The sequence below is a fragment of the Egretta garzetta genome, unplaced genomic scaffold (genome assembly GCF_000687185.1).
Source record: "Egretta garzetta isolate BGI_Z169 unplaced genomic scaffold, ASM68718v1 scaffold320, whole genome shotgun sequence".
Classification (NCBI taxonomy): domain Eukaryota; kingdom Metazoa; phylum Chordata; class Aves; order Pelecaniformes; family Ardeidae; genus Egretta; species Egretta garzetta.
In genome coordinates, this window is record NW_009258260.1 from 2104536 (window position 1) to 2129237 (window position 24702).

A 24702-nucleotide genomic window follows, 5' to 3' on the forward strand; every position below is an offset into this window, starting at 1 on the left:
GGCCGGGGGTGGCTGCGGGCGCGCCTTGGCCGTCCCGCCGGGGGGTCAGCTCCTCCACCGCTGTCTGAAACGGCGGGTGGTATAGCGCTCTGGGGGTGGAGCAGGGAGGTGGAGAGGATCATTTAAAAGCCCTTTAAATAATGCATGGGTATTTACTGTGATCATTTCATGCAAATAGTAAGCGGTACTTGTGTTACTGCCTCATTAGCGCGGTTCTGTTCCCTTGATCAATATGGATTGTGGCTGAGGCACATTTTCCAGTGTGGTGTCTCATTTTTTTTTTTTTTTTTTTTGGGGGACATTTTTCAGTGTGGGGTTTCTTTTTTTTTTTTTTTTTTTTTTTTTAATTTTTTTTTTTAAGATCACTGGTACTGCTCTCTGAGCTCTGTTAAATCCCACAACCTTATTTCCTTTGTCTCTGGTTTTTTTTTTTTTCCCTTTTTCCCCCCCTTTACAGCTGAAGTGGACTTTGAAACTAGTTGCTTACATTGCCGATACGAGTTTGTCATACTACTTTCACTTCCTGACTTTTCCTGATCTGAGAGAATTTAAATATATCCTGGTAGCTATGAAAATTCATGGAACACGGCAGAGAGATTATAGAGAAAGAGAAGAGTAGCTAGTGATGAGTCAAGGTAACACTATTACTGAGCAAAAGCAACTATTTTATGTAAAAGGGGATTCTGGTGTCGTTCTAAAGCCAGGACCTCCTGTCCCACTGTGGCAAAGTGGACAGTTGGCTGACCTAGACACCGCTGTCTGTAGTGACTGAAACGCTAGCCTCTCACCATTTGTAAAGCACCCTGAGCATCCTGAGGAAACAGGCGTGTATCTATTAAGCAGTTTGTCCAAGATAAAAGAGGGAGTCGCTGGCTGTCTACTAGTTACTGGTCTTCTGCTGTATCGCGTGAAAGACAAGGGGGAGCTACCTTGAAGATATCTGTGAAAACATTGGTGATACGTGGAAAAGCAAGTAGTGGCTACAAGTGTGTGTTTTCTTGAAATAACAATTTTTCTCTTGTCTGATGTTATTGGTTGAACACTGATGTGTTGGGAATATGGAGTAGGTAGGAGTACAGTTCCCCAAAATGCTGAAATCCAATCTTGAAATGTGATACCTAAATGCTTTCAGTCCTTGTCAGAATTGAGGTTAAAGGCTGTGGCGTAATTCAAACTTCTTACTGTTTTACCTCCTGTGCCTTACTGTCCCATACTGTAGTTTTTGACCGGCTCACTTTCTTTCAGAGGCTGACCAAGCAGGAATTCTGGCAGCTGGTGCACCAGAGCTATGGCTCTGAGCTGGGCCTGAACAGCGAGGAGATGGAGAGCTTCCACTCATCCTCTGAGGACAACGGGCAGCCTCGGTAAGGGGAGGCTATCAAGCTTATTGAAATACTCAGGGAGAAAGAAGCAGTGTCCTCTTTCTTAGAAATTCTTTTTCAGAAGCGCTGCTGTAGCCTTACCAGAAAGGTTAAACCTACAGTAAAAGGATGCAAAGAACCAAACTGCATAAACTGAGCACGCATAAAAACTTAATTGTGTTTGTTGTCTAAACCAGTAGGAACACAGCTGAGCCCCTTAGAGGAGGGCGATAGGAAGACTTTTTCTCCCTGGATCTGCTTAGGGATATCAGCAGGACAGTGTAACTAGCGACATTTTCTTATGATGGTATCTAGTTAGGATCTGTGTGCACTTCAACAATGTGGAAGGGCTGAATGGAATAGAGCTAGATATGATGTTCAAACACTTTTTCCTCTCTTCTATGGAGAAATGTTTGTTTTGCTATGTTCTTCTGATGTCTGAGGTCTTATATTATTTTTGAATTGTCCTCAGTTTGAATTAGGAAGCTGGAATAATCTAACTGTATGTGGATTTTTTTTTTTTTCAAATGATTGCCTTGATTTTTTGGAACAAATGTGAACTTATGAACTGCCAGTGTCAATCTAATAATGGGGCTTTAATTTTTGTATCTGGACATAAATAAGTATGGCTCTACAAAACTGAACAATGTAATTTAGGTTTCTTTTTTCAATCCTGTGTTATCTGAGTATGTTTGTTAGAAAAAAATCTTAAGTTCACTGCAAGCGTCAAAAGATCTCCTATTAAATACTATCTGAGTTTTTTTTTTTTTTTTTTCCCCTGTAAAAAATGAAGTACTGTAACTCTGGAATAAAGAATGCAGGAAAAAAATCCTTGTCTCAGACTTTCTTAAAACATTTTCTTTCCAAACTTGTTCTAAGCTATCTCTGCTTCCTCTTTTCCCACAACACTCACTTTCTCTCTGATTCACCAGTGCTTGGTTGTACTAACTTTATGGTCAGAAGCTGAATCTTCTGGGAGGTGGCTAGGGTGAGGAAAATGGCTTGAGAGATTAATGAGATGAATGTGGGAAGAATGAGTTGGTAGTTTTTAATATTAGCTGAACAGCCATGGTTTGAATGTAAAAATAGCACGTGAGAAGCTTTCTCAGATTTTTCTGCACTTATAATCTCCAAAGGTATCTTCCTTTTTGCTTTTGACAGATCCGCCATTTGTGATGATTCTGGAGAAAGGGAAGAAAAGCTACCTAAAATGATTGGCTTAGTTCGCGAACCCACGCTTCAAACAGAAGGAGAGTCACTGAACAGCCATGCGTTGCCAGGAGTAAGTGCCGACACAGCCTCTTTTACTATTTGTAACTGATAAGCATATATGCTTATCTTGTATATCTGTTAAGCATGTGTCTGTAATGCATGGGGATTGTAATTTCTAAAGAAGCCTGTGAAATATGGTAGTCTAGAAGGCTTTTGCATCAGAAATTAATATTAGTATCTTCAGGTTTCATGAATACCTTTTTAACTTGGAAATGAACGAAATTCTGTATAAGAGAATATTGTTGCTGTGAATTTCAGCAATGGCCCATCACTGACTTGCTGCATCACCTGGCTAGAATGCTGAGGCTTATGCCTTGGTCTTCCCAGCTGTAAAAACAAAATTAACCATTTTATTCACCTTCCTAGGGACCATGTGCATTTTTATGCAAGTGCATTTATGAAAGTAATGCCTTTGTTCACTTCCATTGCTTTCTTGCTTGTGCTATTTGTTGTTAAAAAATATTTCCTCTTACGCGTCTCTTATACATGAGATTTATTAGCAGGTAGTTACGCTGTGTTGTCCTTGCCTTCAAAGGTCAGTAGGTCTGCTGCTGTGAATATACAAAACCTTTTTTATTTACACTTGTGGAAATGTTTTAGGAGGAAGGAGGAAAAAACCACACTCAATATAATAAAGATGAGTTTTCCCTTAATGCCTTGGGTTGATACAACTGAACAAACATGGGTGCTTCACTCATGCGAATGTATGAAATTTGTGACTGTATTTGGCTGGCTGGGAGGGCAAGCGCATTAGTAGTGGTAACTGAGGTGTGCACAGTGTCTAACACAGTTGCTGGGACTCCTGTGTGTAGTTGTAGTCCTGAAAGGTTACAGGCATTTTCTCTTGATTAACAGATACTCCAACGGAAAGAGCTTGGAAAAGCAAATAAAGCACTGAAGTGTTTCTTCTAAACTTCGCTAGGGTTGGGTACCTAATTGCTGTTTCTGCTTTGGAAAATTTGGGGAGGGGAGAAAGATGTTAGTAATAAGGTTTACTACAATAGAAATCTTCTGTCTTTGTCACTTGCCGAAACTGATCTGGAAGGAAATAGTTTTGCCAAAGTCCAAGTTAATGGCTAGAGAGACTCATACCCAGCAAACAATATTGGTATTTGTTTGTCAGGTGTTAAAAGTTTAATTGATAGGATGATGGGTATCCCTCACGGAAATCCTAGCAGTATAAAGCAAGATTGTTGGAGAGCTGTAAGGGGGAGGCCTGTGGATGCTGCTGGAATTTGAGCTCTTCGGGATAACTAAAAATCTACCCAGGTAGCCTTGGTTTGGACTTGTAAGTCTTATTTGCACAAGAACAAGCCATTTAAAAATAATTGCTCTGCCTGCAAAAGAAGTGTTTTGTTTACCTACTGGATGCCACGCCCAGAGGTGTCTCTTGCAGGTGCTAGATCTAATTGGGCACACTGGTAAGCAGTAATACTGAGGAACTTGGTTTGTAGGCAAGGAAAAATGCTGGGATTCTCCCTTGAATAAATGGATTTTAAGAAGTCCTTTAATTGTAGTGTAGAAGTGCAGTATTGATAAATGCTTAACTAAACTGTTGGGCTTACTGCTTCAGTGTAACTAAAATACATAATGATTGTGTTCACCTGTATGTGTCACTTGGCACTTATCGAGAATGTTGACACCCTCTCCACAGCCCCAGGATTACAGCCTGTGTTGTAGAAGCACAGGGACAATGGGAGGAGTCAGTAGTGCCTAGAATGTATTTATCAAGAACTGATGACACTGATGACACAAGACACATTTTGATCACCTTACAAAGACTGGAGAGAAACAGACTTTTAACCCCTTCTTTCCTGCTCTGGTAGGCAAAGTAAGTCCCAAAGCTCTCTTCAGAGGGAGATCTGAAATGGAGGTGTGGGCTTGGAAAAAATATTGTCGGTAGCTGTCCATAGTTGATTAATGAAAGTCTACTTGTAACACACAGTCATGGCACATGTGTTCACAATGTGGGAACCACCTTATTGCCTTACCATCTTCTTCCCTCCACCCTTCCTAGGGAGACCTTAGAGCCTTACAGTCCCAGAGCCTGCTGTTCACAGGTTAAAAAACTGAAAAGCCTTGGCACAGGCCTTAGCAGTACTGGACTAGCTTAGGAGATAAATGTACACAAGGAAGCAATTATACTTCTTTAATTCCAGCTATCAGATCTTAAAATCATTATTCTTTAGGAGGGGAAAAAAAAAACCAAACCAAAACAGAAACAAGAAAGCTGTGTTTGAATTCAAGGAAGAAATTATACTTCTTTAATTCTAGCTATCAGATCTTAAAATCATTATTCTTTAGGGGGGGAAAAAAAAAACCCCAAAACAGAAACAAGAAAGCTGTGTTTGAATTGGTCAATTATTCCAAAAGTGTGAATTTCCTCTTCCCTTGACATCACAAAAGGCTTTTTTGTAGGAGCTGTTGCTCTAGTCTTCTGACTTGAGCCTGACTTTGCTGCTCTGCGTATGGCATAGTGGGGCTGCTCTTATGCTGCTGGTGGGAGATCCACCTGTTCACCAGATCCCTTATCCTTGTCAAAATGCTATGAAAGTTCCTGTGGATTTGTGCTGGATGTGTGTCAATTTTTAGACTGTTTAGTCACAACTAGCTCATTTCTGTCTTCCCATCTGTATTGGTAGAATATTTTTGGTATTGAAATGTTTGTTCTGTCCTAGTTCCTGTTGTGTGACTGAGTATAACTTCAGGCACGGTAGCTGCTTTCAATAGGAGCATTTGTTAATTGATCTGCTTTTCTTATGCAGTCTTCCTTTTTTTTTTTTTTTTTTTTTGACCTTGAGGGAGTATTTTTGCCTTCTTATGCTGCAATCACATTCATGCCCATCTCTGTTTTCCAGCCACCCGCCTCCTACTAATGGCCCTCAGTTGCACAAAAAAGTAGATGGTCTTTATTTTGAAAAAAGCCAAGTACAGGAAGTATGTGGTGGCTATTCAAGTAGCGGATGCTCTTGCTTTTTTGAGTCAGTGCTGAATAATCTTTAGGGATGATGGTATTGCAGATGAATTGGAACTACTCAGCTGAGGAGGCCTGATCTTATTTATTATGGTCCATGCACTACTGCAGATGAGGGGGCTGTACTATATTGATCCCAGCTGTTCCACTGGAGGCAATGGGAGCTTTGAGAAGTTTAGAATGAAAATTATGATTCGTAGCTGGTAGCCAAACTTTTTGGGTGGCATTTTGAGATGTACAAAGCTTGGGCATGCAGTTTCACTAGAAATTACTTCTTGAAGTGTGCAGTGGCACATACGCTTAGCTGCTGGTTGTTATAGATTAGTGTTAAGAACTGCATCATTGATTCAGTGGCTGATGTTTTGGGGTTTGTCCTGCTTATGTATGGGAGATGGCAAATGATACTCCATTGCTTTGTTCCCGAGAAGTAACGTTTTGTAAGTAGGATGGCTCTAGACAGTGTTTTAAAACTTTTTTTTGTCAAAGGGCAATAGAGCCCTACAAAATAGGAACACCTTTCAAATATGTAGTTGGGATGATCTAATCTTGCTGAAAAAGGGAGGCCCTGCCTATTTCATTGTACTTCCCATCAGGATTGTTGGACCCCTTGCTAAACTGGCAGGAAAAAACTAACCTGATCAATAAAAAGTAAACAATCTGTGGTAAGTTAATGAATTTATAAACACTGGTGTTGATGCAGAGAAGGGGACTAAACTGTGCAGGTGGGTGCATGGGGCCTGGATGGGGAGTAAACTGTCCCTTTTAAGGCAGGTCTAGGTATGACAGTACAGATGAGTAAATATGTCCCTTGTTACCAGGGTCAAGTGAAAGTTTGAAATAAAGAGGAAGGGATGTTGGCTGGGGTAGGGGGACAAGGAAGAAATTAGTGCTTTACTGTGTGGTAACTGAGCAGATAGAACTTGTGGCTTCCTTTATATGGCTTTCTTCTTTGAAAGTAACTTTCTCCTTGTTTATTTTTTTTTTTTTTAAATGGTCTGTGGTTACTGATGTGTTTTTTTTTCTCTTGGTTATTTCAGGTGGAGGAGTCCCCAAGTGAGAAGCAAATAAAGAAGAGCCCTCTTCCATCTTCAGAAAGAAAACCTGTTAAGCTAGTCAGGAGCAGGTCTTTAGAAAAGTCCTTGGATCTGAATGAGAATGAAAACGTTCCAGAGAAGAGCAGTGCATCAGATAGTGAAGAAGGTAAATCTCTTAACAGTCGGGATCTGTAAGACATCCTGACTCTGGTGTTCCGTCTCACTAGTGGAGCAAGTTAGAGAACTTTCTAATCTTCTGAAACTTGTTTGCTCTTGTTTCACAGAACTGCAGCAAAAACATCTGTGTATGTTTCACAGAATTGCAGCAAGAACATCTTTGTATCTTACTTAGCTTCTGGGGAGGAAAAAAAAAAGTTGTTGGGGATGTTTAGAACAAAAAGAAATTGTAGTTTTGCTTTTTCTCCTTTGGTGCATAAAGAGTTGCTAACAGCTTAAACTAAAAAAAGTAAGTTTCTTGACAATGTGGTGGTGTTTGTTCACTTTCCATGCTCTCACAGGTATTTAAAATATTTTTCTTTCCTTTGTTTTCATTTCTTGGGAACTGAGGGGAAACATTTCAGACTGTTCTCCAGTTTCGGAAAGATTCCCCCACCTTCCCAACCCCCCTTATTTACATTTCTACTTTCTTAAGGCATATGGGCTTCAATGTTATTGATGGAGTAAACTGAGGAACTCACTGAAAGTCCAGGCAAGACAACTTCCCAGAGTTCAGGAGTGCATTGTGCACATTCTGAATCTGGTCTGAAGATTAAAAACCTTAACACATATCTTGGAGCAGCTTATACTCTGTGTGCCAAGACAGTATCTTAATGGATCCTGATATACCATCCTCATAACTCATACCTCATTACCCAGTACAAGATGAGAAGAAACTTAAATACCACAGTAGGGTAGAGATTGTAACTTGGCTGTTTTGTGCTTCCTTTCCCCTTCTCACCATAGGAGAGAAAAGCATAGCTATATGTCTCATAGCGGTTTTGGTATGAGCATTTTTGCAGTGTCCTGGGGAAGAGTGTAAGGCCAGAGTGTGCTTTCTACCCGGGCTGAATGACAGTGAGACTTGTGCTGAGGTCTTGTGGGTGCTTGTTCTGTGGTCCCACAGTAGCCCCTGAAAAGTTCTTGCTCTCTAAGGTGAGCTTTTCACTTACCATGGGGAAGCTTTTTTTTGCTGAAGTTGTTCAAACAGCTCACTGAAGTTGTGGTGGATGTTCTGTTAAATATCCCAATCTTGGACTCTGTAAATGCCTTTAAAACAAGGTGTGCACAACCTGGATTGGTTCCAGAGTGGTATGGTGGTGTGCAAATGAAGGACAGAAAAGCTCAACAGTAGCAGTGTGCTCAGTATCTCCTATGCAAAGAGATAGCTTGCTTACATCACCTGTTGGTGGGAATAGAACAGTTCAGTTAATTGAGGCCAATTCTTAATCTGGCTGAGAAACTCTGCATCTTATCCTTTCAAACAGAGTTGACATCTGAAGTTGCTTGCAGGTGTCATTATGTTGGGATCACTGAGGTGTCGAGGAAAGCTTTCAAAGTCATGGGTTGAATTGGCCGCCTGCAAGTTGTGATTGTTGCCTGAGGCTATACTTTATATTCAACTAACTTTCCTTTTGCTCACTCACACTGCTTCTGTGTTTGCTTGAGTTCAGATCCAACTCAATGCATGTCAGGCTGTATAATTTTTGTAAGTATACCTACTTGAACCGGCTGCTGTTTATGCCATACTCCTACACGCTTCACAAGCTTCACAAATTAATTGTTTACTCCGCCACAGGTGTATCTATTAGAGCAGCAGAAAGTTTTGGCCTTTGCATGTTTTAGATACCTTGCAGTTTTCCTATTGTCTTGGTACCACATCTCTCCTCTGTCTCTGGATTTTATTTTTTTATGGTAAAGGTCTCCAGTGAAACTGATTGAAAATAGTCCTGTTGTCTTTCATGCTGCTGTTTGCCTAAATGATAGCAGTAAATACTCTGTCATCTCTGCATTGGTGGTGTTGAGTAAATAGAGCATATTGAACTGGAGATGTCTCTTTAAAAGAGAACTGACTTCATGCTGCTTTTCTTATTTCTCCTCCCTCCCCCCACGACATTTTTTTTAATTCAGAGCAGGATTTTCTAGTCCCACAACATTAATCTTTTCTCTCAGATTCCCTTCATGCTTGGAACTTCTTTTTTCTTCTGTTTCTCTGTCTGTTTTCTGTTGCAGTTCCCCCATACTCTTACAAGGTGAATGCCTTCATGCAAACGAAACTAGCTTTCCCACATGGCAAAGGTTTACCCATGCGATTAATCTCTGTTGTGTCCTCTGGCTCATACTCAGGCTGCCCATGGAGGTGTCCTGGCAAATAAGGTGAGGGGCGAGCTCAAGACTGTTGTTCTCCAACTCCGTGTCCACCTGACACCCAAAGCTGGAATGCCAGAGCCTGGCACCAAGAGCTCCCTTGCCCTAAGCAAGTCTCATATCACTTACTGGGGGGTGGGGGAGGTGTTTCCATCTTACTGTGTGCCACTGTCCTGTTGACCTGCATCTCAGTGCTTTTGTTCGGTTTCATAAATTGGGGCATAAATCTTGAGCCGTGATGATAAACTTTAGGCTAAGCTGAAAATTAGTATCTGTGGTCTTGATTCCAAATTTTGGAAAACAAATCTTAGTTTGAGCACAGAATACATATTTCCAAAATAGCGCCAGGAGATTCTGGATTTCCTCAAATGACTCTCTTGTATGTACAGTTTCTATATGCAATGACAGTGTTCAGCAGCATAAAATACTTCAAAGAAAGAAGGGGGAAGCAAGAAATTGGAAAACAGTCTTTTCTGTTAGAAAGCTTTACTGTATGTGCAGACATCACTAATTTCTGATCTCCTTGCATAACTTGACAGACTCACCATAGTTTCTATTTGTACTAATAACCACCTTAAATGTGTGGGCTGCAGGAGAGCATAACTGCTTGCACTGTAGTGCTGCAAGATGGGTACAGCAGTGGAGCGGTAGCTTGCCTTTTCTTGCAGATAAGGACATATATGGCAGAAAATGTTTGAAATACATGGTGGCTGAAATTAGTTCAGCCCTGGGCAGCTGTGTTTTTTTGTTGTTTTGCTTTGGTGGCTTGTTTTTTTTTCCCCAAGGTAGAAAATTTGGCATATACAATGTATGTAAGGAGGAGTAGCCCTGTTACCTTGTTGGCATTTTAATCAAAATAGCAAAAGCGGGTATTCTGTTGAATATATAACTACTAATTATTTGTTGCTTTGGCGTTTGGAGGATATATGTTTGAGTTATCTGAAGGCAAAAGGCATAAGTTTTTCTTGTGAACTGGAAAAAGCTAGCATTGTCACAATACTTAGTACCTCCCCAAGTTCATTTTGTGTGTAGCCTTTTAAAATATAGGAGAACTCTTTGATAATGGTTAATATTGCTGATGCAGTCTTTAAATAGATCGTGCCTGGAACACGTTCACTCTAGGAATTAGTTTTATTGACTTGATTTCAGATGTATCTGGTTAAAGGTTCCTGCCTGCATATTCTTCATGCAGTGTGCAATTTTTCCCCATCTGCAGTGGCATAGAAATCCTCAACAGTGCCAAGATTTGCATATATATACGTTTTTTTTCTCCTGATCCTCCCTCAACTCCATGGACTGGAAAAATCAGACATTTTATTAATTTGTTTGATACCCTCTGCTCTTACCCATTCAGCTTTCTTAATTTGCTTGTGGTGCGTGTTTAGCTTGGAGCTGTTGGTTGTTAACGGGAATTTTAAGAATAATTTTTTTTCCTGTTCCCTTCTCCCTCCCCCCATCTCCAGTTTTGTGTGTCTCTCTCTTTTTGCACTGTAGATGTTTTCAAACCTCTGCAATCACTGCTGCATAATGGTATTATATTCAAAAATTATTTCACAGCTTGCCTTGCAGTGATGAAAATGACCTTATGAAGTGCAAGGCAATAGTGGGGGAGGGAACAGACTTGCTGTCTTCATGCTGAACTAGGACACCCTGGGTAATATGTTTGCTTCTGGATTTTTGTGTCCCTAGGGATCCTAGCCTAAAGTCAAAATAATCTCATGTTCTCTTATCAGACAGTAGCTCCAATTCATCTATAAATGTATGCAGGCTAAGAGAGTTAGTGGTGGATAATTGCATACTGCTGAGGGGTTAGAACAGCGTTAAAAGTTGAGCAGTTAGATTGATATCTAGATACCTGCACAAAACATTTTGTTCATTTCTAAGCCAGTCCTGGGTAAAATGCTTGATGTTGCTCTACTACTGAGATAAATAAAAGGCAGGTAGGTTTACCTGTGTGAGTTAAGCAAAAGAAAACAGTAGACATTTGTAGCAGAGATGAGTTACTAAAGCTTTCAATTCTGTTCAGATTGCAAACGTGTATACTGTGCGCTTATTCTTTGCTGTGCTACTGTTTCTGCTCACTGCTTCATCTAAGATTCCCACAGATAAGCTCTGAGCAGCCCAGATGGAAGTGACTTGTAGCTTGTCATGCTCTTGGTGTATGCTCCTACTTGCTTCCATGGATGTGGAACTCACAGCAGCATTCATACACGTACCTTCCAGACCTATCGTCGGAAAGATTTCCAGGCTTTCTGGAAAACAGCTGTTTAAATCTTAGCATCTAAAGTGGCTGGTGGACCTGGTACATCAGCCCAGTTTCAGCTTGGATTTTCTGAAAATACTGCTTTATGTGATGACACCATTTTTTAAAATTGTGCTTGTTTGTTCCAAGAGCTGAGAGGGATTGTAAGTAAAAACTCTCATGCACTTGGCACTTCAGTGACTATTCCTTATTAGAGGCATGACTAGATAGAAATAGCATAGGTAAGTCGACTAGCGGGAAATTTTGTATAGACCCATGGATGCTCTTGTTAAAGACTTCAGTAGAAGGAGAAGAGACCTCATGCTTGACGGGTAAAATATCTCAGTAGCAAGGTCTGCACCTTAAGGTACTAATGCACGGACTTTGTGCGTATCATAAGTTTCTGTGGCTTATCAAATTGCCTCACATCAGCAGAAGCATAGTTGCTGTCCTCAGGCATTTCAGGTGAACATAAAGGTGTGTCCTTTAGCTAAGCCTCACTGGGGCAAAGGTAGCTTGTATTATCTTGTATTTGTGGAGACATATACAAATAGCTGTCAAGGCTTATCTGATGCATGGTGACTTGATCATGTGTCTGGGCCTTTGTGTTTTCTTTTAAAGTGGTAGCAGATTCCTTGGGCGTGTCAAGGTCCATCTGAGTAAGACTCAACCAGAGTAACTAGGTTTGAATTACCTGGTATCTGACTCCATGCGTGTTAGCTGATGCACAGTAGGCAAAAAGGGATGTCAACATCAATATCTGCAGCTTCCTGTCTCTGAGCAAAAGAGAGGAAGCTGGGAATGCACTCTGAAAGGAGAGGTCTGTAACGTTGAGGTCTTGTTAGCTGAGGACAAACTTATAGTTCACTCTGACTGCATTTTTCTGGAATTAGGTTGAGCTCTGAGAGGAAATACAGTGAGCATAAGCTGAAAACCCAGGCTGAATTTCTGGCTTCCCACAGAATGTTTCAGAACAGCAGAATCTGTATACTAGCGTATAATGGCTGCATATTGGCTGGTTAAATGGGCCTCTTAAAACGTGTGCTTGCTTTCTGTCCCACCTCGCAATTGTATAGACTGAACAGTTGCATAAGCAGAACATGATGTGGGAAGGAAGTCCATCTCTTGTGCATGACAAAAATATGGCATTCGTGCTTCACTCTTGGGGTCCTACATTGAAGCCTGATTAGGTCAAAGAGAACTTCTTTGGAGTCAGATGTACAACAGGGACTTTTAGGAGGCTAGAAGCAGCACTAGGGCAGAAGTCTGCTCAGAGTCAGAATTGGATTTTATTGGGGACTGTTACGGTGTTTAGTTGCTGCATTTGCATTTATCAGTACTGACTGCTACCAAGCAGTAATGTTTTAGAAGTTGTAACCTTAGCCTATAGGCAGCTTGTGAACTATAGCTTGATATTCAAGCTACCTTTGTATTGGTGGCTGGCACTGACTTTTGCTAGCTCTGAGCATTCATTTGTGTCAGTTGAAAGGTTAGGCATCCTAGCTTATGTCTTGCTTCTGCAAGATCTGCTTTCAGGCTTTTTGTTTTGGTTTAGTGATGCGTGGGGGTAGGGTTTTTGTTTGTAATTACAGCTTAGGATGGACTTGTTTCTAAAGCATAAGCAGATTGAGTTGGGGTTGGCATAGGAAACTGCTTGCCCTCCAGGATTATAATTCTGTCCCTTATCTCTTGCAAGAGTGGCTGAGACAACCACAAAGCTGAGTCATGCCAGCAACCAACAAGAAGCAGAAATAGCAAAGATCAGTGCTGCAGCCACAGAACACCACTGGGGCGCTTGTTGGTGGTTTCGAAATAGGGGATGGCAATTAAGCATCTTGGTGCACTTTTCAGGATTGCAAAGTGGAGCAGGGTACCTCTTGCATTCCTCTACAAATAGGTATGGAGGGAGGAACAGTTTCAGAAATTGTTTAGGAGTCTGTAGCTGGTCTCTTAGATTGTGGACACTACCAGCACTACAGATGGTAAAAGCAGAATTCTGAAACTAGCCACGAGTAAGGAGAAAGCTAGTATGGTTTCACTGTCCTGCTTGCTACCCATGTGTCCTTTGTATAATAGACACACATATTAATGAAGATTATGCTAACTTTTTGTATTCCCCAGTGTTTCTTGTAGGAGTAGTAGAATACTGAAGGCAAAGCTAAAGGGATGGGACCTTGTGATGTTGATTTATCAATTTATGTTTTACAGGGAAATGGGGGGAGATGGGGAGACTGGAAAAGCAGCTCTGGACTTTGCTTCTTAAGACAACCTACCTACCAAATCATGTGCTGCTAGCAGTACTGGGTTTCTGACAGTGGGAAACAAATGCTGATGCAAACTTGGGAAGGGTTTGAGGTGTAATAAAGCTTAGAATATTGTAAAGTTCCTTCATAATACTGTTCTTAACCTGATCTCTCTGCCTTTCTTTAGCAGTGAAGGAGACTGTGTCTGAGAATGATCTCTATGGGAGACTTTTTATAAACAGAGTTTTCCACATCACTGCAGACAAGATGTTTGAAATCCTTTTCACCAATTCTCACTTCATGCAGAGGTTTCTCAATTCCAGGAGTATAGTAGGTAATATACTCTTCTCCTTCCTGTCTGTGTTGCAAACTGTCCTGCAAATTTCAACCGCTGAGAAATGTTAAACAGGGCTAAGTTGAATTTTAAGTTTCACCTTGCTTTAAGATAATTTGGAAGCTTCAAAGTTCGGTTATGAGAGAGGATATTTAAAGCTAGCCTGTTGTATCTGTAGATCAGTCACATTTTGGAATAAAAACCTCATTTCAGTGCACCACAAAACTGCACCTTAATGCTTGAATTTTGGGTAGGCTATTAAGTTGATGCATTCTGTGGGGTACTTCTGATTACATTGTGTCCCAGAAATAGTGAAATGTGTATGGCTGGCACACAGGCAGAATCATTGCATCCTCCTAAACGATACTCACAGGCTTTAATTTTCTGGATGAGTAAATTTTATTCACTGAGATCATAAGAACAGAAAATTAAGTCAAAATGGGTAATATTTATTCAGTGTCAGCTTGGAAGGCAAAGTGGCAAAAGCTTTTGATAATGCTAAGTGAATCTATTCAACTTTAAGCCGATGGGAAATGACATATTTTTGTTTAATTGCTTACTCTTCTCCCCACCCTCATGTCTCTTTCAGTAGACTCAGGTTCAGCTACTTAATGCCTCACCTTTGTTCATCAGTGAACTACAATTTTCCCTTCTGCAAAAACCACCCCCATTTGGAATCTGTCTTCTGTCTGTTTTCCCACCACTGTTCTTAGGCTCTTAGGATATGAAAGGGCAGAGATAATGCCTTTTAGGTAATCTGCATGTGAGATTCTGCATAATTTCTCACCTAGATGCTGTATCAACCCCTTGGAATAGAGATTCCAGTGGCAATCAGTTGAGGACTTTGACGTACACTGTAACGATTAACAATCCACTTTGCGGGAAGTTCACAACTGCAACCGAAAAGCAGGTACTGTGTGCATGTGTGTGTCTGGTGCCCTTTAAAGGAAAGGAGAGGTCAACTCTACAGTCTTTCAGAGGATTGACCATGGATTGGAGTTCAGTGAGCTGCATGTGGATCTGCAGTTTAAACATAGATCTCTAAGGGTAGCATGCTGCCCCTCTTAGTGAGCAAATGCTGATGAAATCAGAGAGGCTTTCTACCTTAACAGGTGGCTGTAAACTTCTCCCACGAAGTCTGTGGGGAAAAGTGTTCACACCCCAATTCATGAGAGATGTTAGAAGATGCAATGAAGGGCTCCCCATTATGCGAGAGAGATGGAAAGAGTCCAGCAAAGGGCCACTGAGATTATTAAAAGACTGGAGCACCTCATACGAGAAACAGCTGAGAGCTGGGACTGTTCAGTCTGGAGAAGAGAAGGCTCAGGGGGATCTTACAGTGTATATAAGTATCTGAAGGGAGGTGCAAAGAAAACTGAGCCAGGCCTTCACCACCAAAGGCCATACCTTTCAGTGGTGCCCAGTGACAGGACCAGAGGTGATGGGCACAAACTGAAACACAGGTGGTTCCCTCTGAACGTCAGGAAACATTTTTTTACTGCGGGTGTGATGGAGCGCTGGAACAGGTTGTCCACAGAGGTTGTGGCATCTCTTTGCTTGGAGATACTGGAAAGCCATCTGGACGTGGTCCGGGGCTCTAGATGGCCCACCTTGAGCAGGGTTCTTGGACCACCAGAGGTGCCTTCCAATCTCACCTATTCTGTAATTCTGCTTTGGGAAAGGTCTCATAGGTCAATCTCAAAGAAGAGCTGTGGTCATGAGTCAGTGGCCAGCCTTGCATCTGGTACTTGAAATGGCAGTGGGGAAGTACCGCTGCTGCCTATGTTGGCTCTAGTAGGAGGTGTCTTCTCTTTCCCCACCCCATCCATACTTGCCATTCTTAACTGGTTTTTATTGTGGTTGCTCAGGGTCTCTTCCTCCTCTAGTTCATTTGGAGTTGGTTGGTCTAGCCTAAGGAATTCAGTCTGAATAGAAAAAAAAAAAAATCGGGTACGGTGAATATGCCTTCTTTTTTTTTATTTTCTTTTTATGGTAGATCCTGCATAAGCAGAGCCAGAAAGGCCAGTCTTATCAGGTGGACGCTGAGGTACTGACCCACGATGTCCCCTACCATGATTACTTCTACACTGTGAACAGATACTGCATCAGCCGCACATCCAGTCACAAGTGTCGATTACGGTGAGCTTGAGTGGTGCACAGTGGGAGGGGAGAAGCCAAGGCATGTACGTTACAGGTTGAAGAAGTGTGCTTATCAAAAGATCTGCCAACAGCATAGAGAAAGTCAGTTTCTCTTGAAGTTGGGGATCTCTTCTGAAAAAATAATCTTGGTTTATCTCTTGTCATATGTATGCTGCATTTGGATCTCATTAATTCAGTGAGAAATGATCTCTTGTGTTGACTCTGAGGTACAGAACTCATCTCCAAGACTGAACTGGGTTCTGACCAGCCTTGCATTTTTGAGTGCAGCTGTGAGAGTTGGATAAATTGTGGAACTACCAGAGATGTTTTATTAGAAAATTTCCCAGATATCCTTGCTAAGGGCCTGCAGAGGAGGATGGTTTCCCAGGAAGGTGCAGGGAAGATGGAATGTACCTACCTTTGCAGAGAGGGTACTCAAGCGAATCAGGCTTCATTATTAAACTCTACCTAGATAGGGGAGTCTTAAAAGGCACTTCCCTTTCCTCTCCCATTTGTTGAAAATGCCTCAAGTGATAAAGTTTCGTGTTCAGTGCGTTTGTGTGACTTTCTGACTATGTAATCCTTGGTAGATTTTGTGCTGTCTTTAGTAAAACCTTTTATCTCAAACTTCATCAGTACCCAGGAAAGGGAAGCAAGCCTGGATTTTATTCTGGCTTATCTCAGGCTATAAAAGTGCTGAAGACTCCCCCTCTACTGGGAGGAGAAGGAAAGAAATGTCCTTGAACAAGTGTTCTGGATGATTTTTTTTTTTGAGTGAGTCATTCTTCCTCTTTGAGGGCTATATTCGTTTTATCTAAGACACATGGCAACCCTAGGGTAAGAGCAACCTTAGGTTTCAATGTGGTGCACAGAGCATGCATGTATAGAACAGAAGGTGCATGGTGGTGTTACAGCTGGCTTTATTATGCTGTGTTTAAAATGGCTCAAAACCTCTATTTGAAAGATGCTGTTTTGTTAGACTAGAAATACAGTGGGCTTACATTGATTTGGATGATTATCTGAAAATGTTGAAAGAAGCGTATTCTAGGATGGTCAGTATTCTTGACTTAAACAAATCAAAATCACAGGCTATCCTTTTGTCCTTTGTGAAGAGCTTTGGGATTTATTCAGTTGTTAGAAGCAGCCCTCTGAAGGATTCTACTCCATTTCTATTCTGGAAGCATTATTGATTAGCTTGACCTGGGGAATGCAAGGCAGGAATGTCACTTCCCCTCTATCATGCTCACAGAAAGACACATTTTAATTTCTGTCTGCTCAGGGTAGGATCTGAGCACTTGGTGCATGAATGGTGATAATGAATTTCACCTGCTGCCATTGCAGTGCCCATGTAATGCATCATCTGTACACATACAGAGTAAAAAGCAGGACTTCATGATCTGAAAGCCTGAAGTCTATTTTAAATGTATGTTAAAATGCTAACACTTCAGAGGAGAGAAATTCTCTGCTAGTCTGAGTCTGAAGGAAAAAAAAAAACACTTTAAAATGTTTCCCATAATTTGGACATTCAAATCTCCTGAAGCTTTAGCTAGATATGTTGTCTCTGCTGCTGTCTGTTTCTTGCCTTGCTTTAGCCTAAGTGCTGCCCGGGTGGAGAGCCAAGGCAGTTCCAGTTGATATTTCAGATTATGGACGTAAGGTAGAGGCCTGCTTCTGATAAGAAATTTGTTAACACTGTGCTACCTAGTGAGCACTCTTTCACTATTGCATTCTGTTTATTAGGGTTTCTGCAGAAGTGAAGTACAAAAAACAGCCCTGGGGCCTTGTCAAGTCTGTAATCGAGAAGAATACCTGGGGAGGAATACAGGAAAACTTCAAACAACTCGGTGAGGCATTTTCCTGTTTGGTAGAGTAAGGAGGTTACCTTTCCTATGTATGTTTTCATGTCTGTCAAACTTTTTCTTAAAGAATGGCTTGAAAAGAAGGCAACACCAAAGGAATCTCCAAGTCAGAAGTTCCTGTCATCTATATGTCTGCCAATTCCAGAGTGTAAAAGAAGCATGGCAGCTTAATGCTGACAAGGAGCTCTTGTATACCATGTCAGCAATTGGTTTCTGAAGGAAACATGAGGAGCAGCAAGAAAGCTGTTAATTTCAACTGCATGTGCCTATCTTTAAGTATTTCCTTTATTGTAGGTATAAGAAGAAACAGTGACACTTGGCAGGCTCGCTGGCTATGTCTGTTAACAGCCTGGCCAGCCATGCCTGCAGGCTCACAGTCTAACACAATTCCTAGTTTCAGTCTAACAGTGTCTTGAAGTGCTCCTCCAACTGCTGTCTAACATATTAAACAGTCCTGCACAGGCTGAATGTACGTCGTCATCTGAGAAGTGTACTAAGTGCCACCTAGCAAATAGGACAGGTAGCACAGGCCAAGGTGTAGTTTATGTCAATTACCTGCTACAAGTTCATTTACTAGAAGATGCACTTGCTCCTCTTGCTGCCACGCCCTTCGTATCTCACAATTTAAGTCTTCAGTGCTAGGCTTTTCAGCTTTCATTTTGAAAGTTCAGCAACCTCTTTTTTTTTTTTTTTTTTTTTCCACTGCAGAATCAGATCTCCTAATGGAGGAATATGCAATTAATCAGTCCATAGAAGACTCTGGAAAATTAGTTGCCCTGAGACGAAGACGACGCACTTTACACCGGAGTCTGGCAGAATCACTTCCCAAACGCTCCTCCCAACACTCCCCTGGTGACATGGGAGTAGAGTCCCAGGGCAGCATAATAGGTAGGAATTTTTATATTGAGTGTTTTCCAAAAGGTGTGTTCAAGAAAGCTTAACTCTTAAAATAGTGCAAGAGTGACACTTGCGTGTATGTTACTCTCATTGTCTTTATCTAAATAGGTGTGATAGCAAATGCTCTAGTGGGTTCAAGCTTGCATAAAATAGATTTGGAGTATGTGTAGTCACTTTTATGATGAGTATCTCATGAAGTCAAACCTTAATGTCACCTTCTGTTTTTAAAACAGAAAAAGCAACCAAAGCCTAAAATGCTGCACTATATCTGCATAGGTTTGAAAATGAGATGGGATCAGAAAGAAATTTAACCTGACTTGTGTAAAATTGCTGAAAATTTGCTTTATTTTTTCAAATAACTGTACACCCAAGTCGTGAGTTGATTTAAACGTTGTCACTCACCTCTTGGCCCTGTCATCTTGTTTTAGGGTTTTGTTGTGGCTTTTTATTTGTTTATATTAAGGAGCCCATTTCCTGTCTACTGTAACTTCTGGTCACTGAAGCATTTCTTGCAGTTCCACTGCCCCTAGGCATGACAGACTTGGCCACTAGCATATCCAATATTAGCTACACCTACAGAGATGAGGAACATCTGTGCACTAACGCATACCAGAGAACGGTGGATTTCATGACACAAGCTGACTTGTAAACACTGAAGAAGGAGCAAGTGCTCTTTCTTAAAGCAGGGAGACAACAATGAGTATAGCATTGAGAGAGCATTTGGATCAACAGCATGTGTAGTGAGATTACTTCCTGATTACTTAATTTTGCTACTGCTGCTCTACCTTTTCAGGTGAGTGTGTATGTCTCGGTATACATTACAGCTTTCATGTATGCTCCTTGTCCAGGGCAGGAAATACAAATGTAAGAAACTGGTTTTAGGAGATCAGGGAAATTATATTTAAAGATCTGCCTGCCTGCAGTGGTAGGTGACTACTGCTCACTTTGGAGAGGACGTGCACGCTTCCTCTCCCTCACTGGTGTCTGGTCTCTGTTGTCTGATGACTAGCAGATGCTCTTTCGAAAGGCTGTCATCAGGCCAATATATAAACCAAGCCGGTAAGGATGGGGCAAGTTAAAGGAGAATTTGATTTGACACTGGTTGCTAGGAAGACTAAAGTGGCCAGCAGAACAAGCGAAGAGAGCCACTTTGCAGGCTGTCTCTGCTAGTGTGTGACTTGCAGCCTATGTGCTGAATGCATGTTAGTAACGGATGGACTGTAGCCTTCTCAGGCTGTCTAGGTTTAATGTGAACATGCCCTAGAGCTGTGTTCTCTGCAGTGTACTGGGGTTGGGGGAATCTTCCTCCTGATGGAAGAGCCTGACTGTCCAGCTGACTTGTCGGAGATGACTGCAGAAATGCCTTGGTGAATGTTGGAGATGATCTTGTGCGCCCACATGATCTGTTATTTTTTTCCATCAGAAGCTGTTGAGCTATTCTGTGTGAAATGCTGGGCACTGACATGTATCTGCAGGCATCCTTTAGGAATGTTCTTCAGTACTTTTTAACCTCCTTCTCTTCCATGCCCTATAGGAAGGAAAAGAGATGCTGTAAGTAGGACCACCACCATCATTGTAGTAATGAGTGTCTTGTAAGTACTCACTTGCATTAAAACGTGGCTTTACTCAAGCTCATCTTGGTCTTTATCTGTATTTGCCTGCACCTCACTTGCATGTTAACATTGCACATGGCATGAGAGATCCCAACCTAATTTGAATGTATATGTAGGAGCGCTCAGGTGTAGGAGGGGAATGGATTGACTTAGGAAGTGACACATGGAATGAAAATGCTGACTTGCCAAACTAGTCTACCTCGCAGGTTTACATATGTCTGATCCTATTGAAAAAATTCTGGAATTTACTCATTCTTAGTTTTAAGAGTTCCAAGAGGACACACTGGTGTCATTCCTATAGGTTGCTATTACACAGCTTAAAGCTAACTGCTAAGAAGTGTTTGGATAGATCTTTATTTTTCAATATAGCACCACCCCATACCCTTCTTTCTCCCAGAAGGATTCTCTTTTCTTAGCTGTCTGTAGCCCGTATCTTCTCTCTGTAGCATTGCAGCCAAAATTGTTACAGGACTTGATTTTTGTTCTTTTCTCTCTACAGTTTGCTGCTCTTGGTCTTGCTGAATATAACACTGTTTCTTAAACTGTCAAAGATAGAGCATGCAGCTCAGTCCCTCTATCACGTCCAGCTTCAGGAAGAAAGCTCTTTGAAGTAAGTTGAATTCACAATCTTTGCTTTCTTTCTTCCTCACCTTACATCAGAATCTGTTTTAAAGAAATAGATTTTGAACAATGAAACTTGGTGGTGAGTCTTCAAAAGCTGCTGGGGCTTGCTGCTCTGCTGTGGTCTGTGCACGTATCCAGTGACATGTCTGACTGCATCTCGCAGTAATAAATTTCTCCTTTGGCAAGCTGTTTTTTCGGGGAGCGTTAACCTTAGCTTGTATTTATCACCCTGCTGTGACTCATCTTCTGTGAATATCATAGTGCTGATCACAGAACCGAAGTGTTCGCTTCATCCTGTGTGAACCAGCATGATCTCAAATGTGAAGTTAAAGATTAATTTAGCTTCTTAGCCTCTTCCTGTGAGTCTCCTGCTAAAACCCCTTTCTCCCTCAAACTTCCATGTTAGGTGCCTTTTGTATTTGGACACATGGAAGAGGCTCAGATGTTGCTTCCTCTCTTGAATGTGGTATTGGCAAGCAAGTTAAAAACCATAACCTAATCTTGAGTGTGGAAGTGGTGTGGTGACCTCCCATAGTGATCATCTCAGAACTGATGAGAGCAACTTTCTTCACAAGAAATATCTTGCCCCCTGAAGTGTGAGAACTTACACTGCAGACATAATAGGAACACATTTGTTCTTGGTGGCTGTTGCCTACAAAGGCCCAAGACAATATCCTCGAGGCAGTATCTTCAAGGCAACAGGGACTGAAGTTCAGCTGTAGGCAGCTTTTTATGTGGCTTTTGGAAGAGGATGCTTTCAGCAATGGCAGAGTGATGGTGGCAGAGCTCAGTTATTTTTAGGAAGGCATGGAGGTGCTTGTTTCATGTTTCTGATGTAATCTCAATCTCTTTCAGCGTATCCCCAGAAATGGTATCAAAAGAGGAGATCCCTCAATATGATAAGGAACAGGTTAAACATGTGAAGGGAGTTTTAAGAGATTCAATTGAAATGCTTGAACAGGTAGGTCTGCCGGTCTTTCCTGGAGATATTCTTTGTTTCTCAACTCAAGTTTTTTCCCTTCTGCCATCATAGCTTTTGTTTGATTTCTTCTTGTGCTAACTAAAGCTTTCATGATTCCTATACTTGTTTTATCCTAGGCTTGAATCTGGTACAAAGGCAATGCTCATGTTTCTGATGTTTTGTTGATTTTTTTTTTAGTTTTCCTTTGGACTAAGATTAAATATTCATGTTAAATTTTCTTAAACCTGTCAAGTACCTTTATTGACAAGATCTGTTGATGCAGTTCTGAACCGTGGCAAAGCAAACAATGGAGTAATTCAAAAGAGATCCTCTTGTCTAAGAAGACTCAAAACATAATGTTAAGTATTTGCCCACCTCATTATGAGGTTTCTTCAATCAGGTTTATCCTGGCTTTTGCTCACCACTGCTCTTCTAGATATTGGTGAGAGTTTCATTTAGCCTTGGTATCAGTGGGCTACCTAATGTCCAGTGAAAAATAAATAAATTCTACAGACCGTATGTTTGAGAGGCTCCATCCATACCTATGGAGTTAGTCTTCCTTCTTCCCAGTAATTTACACTTCCAGGTTCTTACATACTACAAGCGCTATATAAAAAAATGAGGTTGCTGAATGCTGTTGTGTCTCTCTGATCCTGAAGTCCAGGACTGGTAAACCCCTAGGCTGAAATTTTAACTCAGTAAGTGAAGGACAGTAAATTCGTACTTTGTTTTTTTTACTTACAACCTATGAATGTTCTGATTTTTAAGTTCTTTTATTAAATCTTAAAATGTGACAGAAGAAATTATTAGATTAGGAAAGCTGTGGGGGAGTTCACATGTACCTCTATCCATCACCAGTTTGCTCTGTGTTCACCCACGCACTAAAGGAGGGTAGAAAAAGAAGCCATTTTTGATACTCCTTATTCAGAGGTGTCTCTGCACACAAAACTGCTATTAATATATTAACCGTTTTGATCACAGCTTGAAAAAGCTTCAGAGTGCTGGCAGCTTCACTGTAGAAATTAATTTCCTGGTTTCCATACCCTTTTTTTCAGTTTCTCTGCTTAGTACCCAAAAAATTCCTAATTCTGAAGTGTTAAATTGCCCTTTGAATAGAGCATTTAAAAAAAAAAAAAGTGAGAATTCAACCACCCTTTTCATCACAAATAACACTTTTGTCTGGAAGTCATCTTAGTGCCTGTTACCTTGTGTTTTCTGAGGGTTGTCAATAATCTAAACACATTTTGTGCACTTAAATGCACTGGAAGGGCCAGGTATTAAAGGAAAATTTCATGCTTTGCTGCCATGTTCCTTAGGGTATTTGCTATGAATGTTAACTGTGACTAAAAATGAGTGGGGGAGTTTATCTTCCACACTGTTGTTGTCTGGTGGGGTGGTAAGACTTGATCGTACTGGACTGTTAGTAATTATAAACTGCATGGACGTTAACTGTGACTAAAAATGAGTGGGGGGGGTTTATCTTCCGCACTGTTGTTGTCTGGTGGGGTGGTAAGGCTTGATTGTACTGGACTGTTAGTAATTATAAACTGCATGGAGTATAGCTGTTAGGAGAGCACAGCGGGGCAACTGTTTGTGGAAAGAAGGAGGAGAAAATGGCATGAAATCTTTAATAGGAAAGGAGGAGGGAGACATTATTTTCCTGATACCACTCACCCGTGTAGGAGACTAACTTAAGTAATGGGGGGGGGGGGTGTATGATGGTTGTGTCTTCACAGCTAAAGATCTCCCTTTCCATGCTCCAGAGAAGCTTTGACCACTTGAACAGGACACAGAGCGGCAAGACCGAGAGTTAATACCTAGGTCAGCTTTCCATTCAGGAGGTCAGAGGAAAAGATGTGTGCGTGAGGACTTGCGGGGAAGGGATCCTAACTGTCACCTTCGGACTCTTTACTATTTGGCTTAAAAGCTGCACGGAATAAAGGTTGGGTTCTGCGTTCCCATAACCTGGATCTGTCTCTCCTGCCAGTCCTGTATCCTCTGAGTGAGCGAGGGGCAGTTGTGCTGCCGGGTAATGGGTCTGTGAATTTTGGAGGAGGGGTTAACACCCTCAGCAGGGAGCTGGGCTTGTCTTTAATGAAATCACAGGGTTTTTACGTCAATGTACAAAATGACCATCTGTGAAGAGTGTTTTGGAGAAAAAGAACAGGTACTGGTTGCACAGCTACAGGATCTTTATATGCTTTTTTTTTTTTAAGCCATGGGGACCTTTTAAAACAAGTCACTATCTTTAAGGATGAATATTTTTAAGATCAGTTAATTAATCAGGAAAAGGCTCGATATCTCTTTGCTAAATCTCTTGCATACTGTGCGCTCTGGCAGGCTGCCTTCTGCCATATGTTTCCAGCTCCCCCAGAGAAATTTCAGCCGTCGGTATTTTCCCTCCATCAAGGGCTGCTCTTTCAGTTCTCCAGCGTGGTGTGCCCACTGACGATGCAACACCTTCTCTGCTGCTGCTTGTTTTTCTAAGCGGGAGCAGGAGGATGAAAATGAGAAAAGTGAGGGCAGGGGCACCAGCCCTGGGGACTCAAACAGTGGCCACAGGGCAGCACTGGCTGCCGCGGTGCAGAGCGCCCGGGCCTCTCTGCCTGCAGCCCAGGGCAGGTGAGGGGGTGCGTGGGTGCTTGAGTCCCAAAACGAAGGTTCCTGGGTGAAACCCTCCGAGGGTTCTGCGGATTAGGGAACTTCCCCAGCCCTGCGTGTCTAACGCAAGCTGACCACAGCGTTGGTTCCTCCGTCCGCGGAGGGGGCGGCGGGGCGGGGTCCC

The 24702-nt window shown here is 41.7% G+C and overlaps 1 protein-coding gene across 1 annotated transcript in view; it reads left to right on the top strand.

The window, feature by feature from the left end:
* GRAMD1C (GRAM domain containing 1C) overlaps positions 1-23823 on the top strand; it is a 54001-nt gene extending 30178 nt beyond the window's left edge. Inside the window, exons 6-17 of the mRNA XM_035892617.1 lie at positions 1246-1364; positions 2523-2643; positions 6645-6807; positions 13681-13824; positions 14616-14734; positions 15821-15963; positions 17704-17807; positions 18531-18710; positions 20254-20311; positions 20832-20942; positions 21812-21917; positions 23654-23823. Coding sequence (XP_035748510.1) covers positions 1246-1364; positions 2523-2643; positions 6645-6807; positions 13681-13824; positions 14616-14734; positions 15821-15963; positions 17704-17807; positions 18531-18710; positions 20254-20311; positions 20832-20942; positions 21812-21917; positions 23654-23731 — 1446 coding nt within the window. The 3' untranslated portion in view covers positions 23732-23823. The remainder of the gene's footprint in view (positions 1-1245; positions 1365-2522; positions 2644-6644; positions 6808-13680; positions 13825-14615; positions 14735-15820; positions 15964-17703; positions 17808-18530; positions 18711-20253; positions 20312-20831; positions 20943-21811; positions 21918-23653) is intronic.
* Positions 23824-24702: the final 879 nt, after the last annotated feature.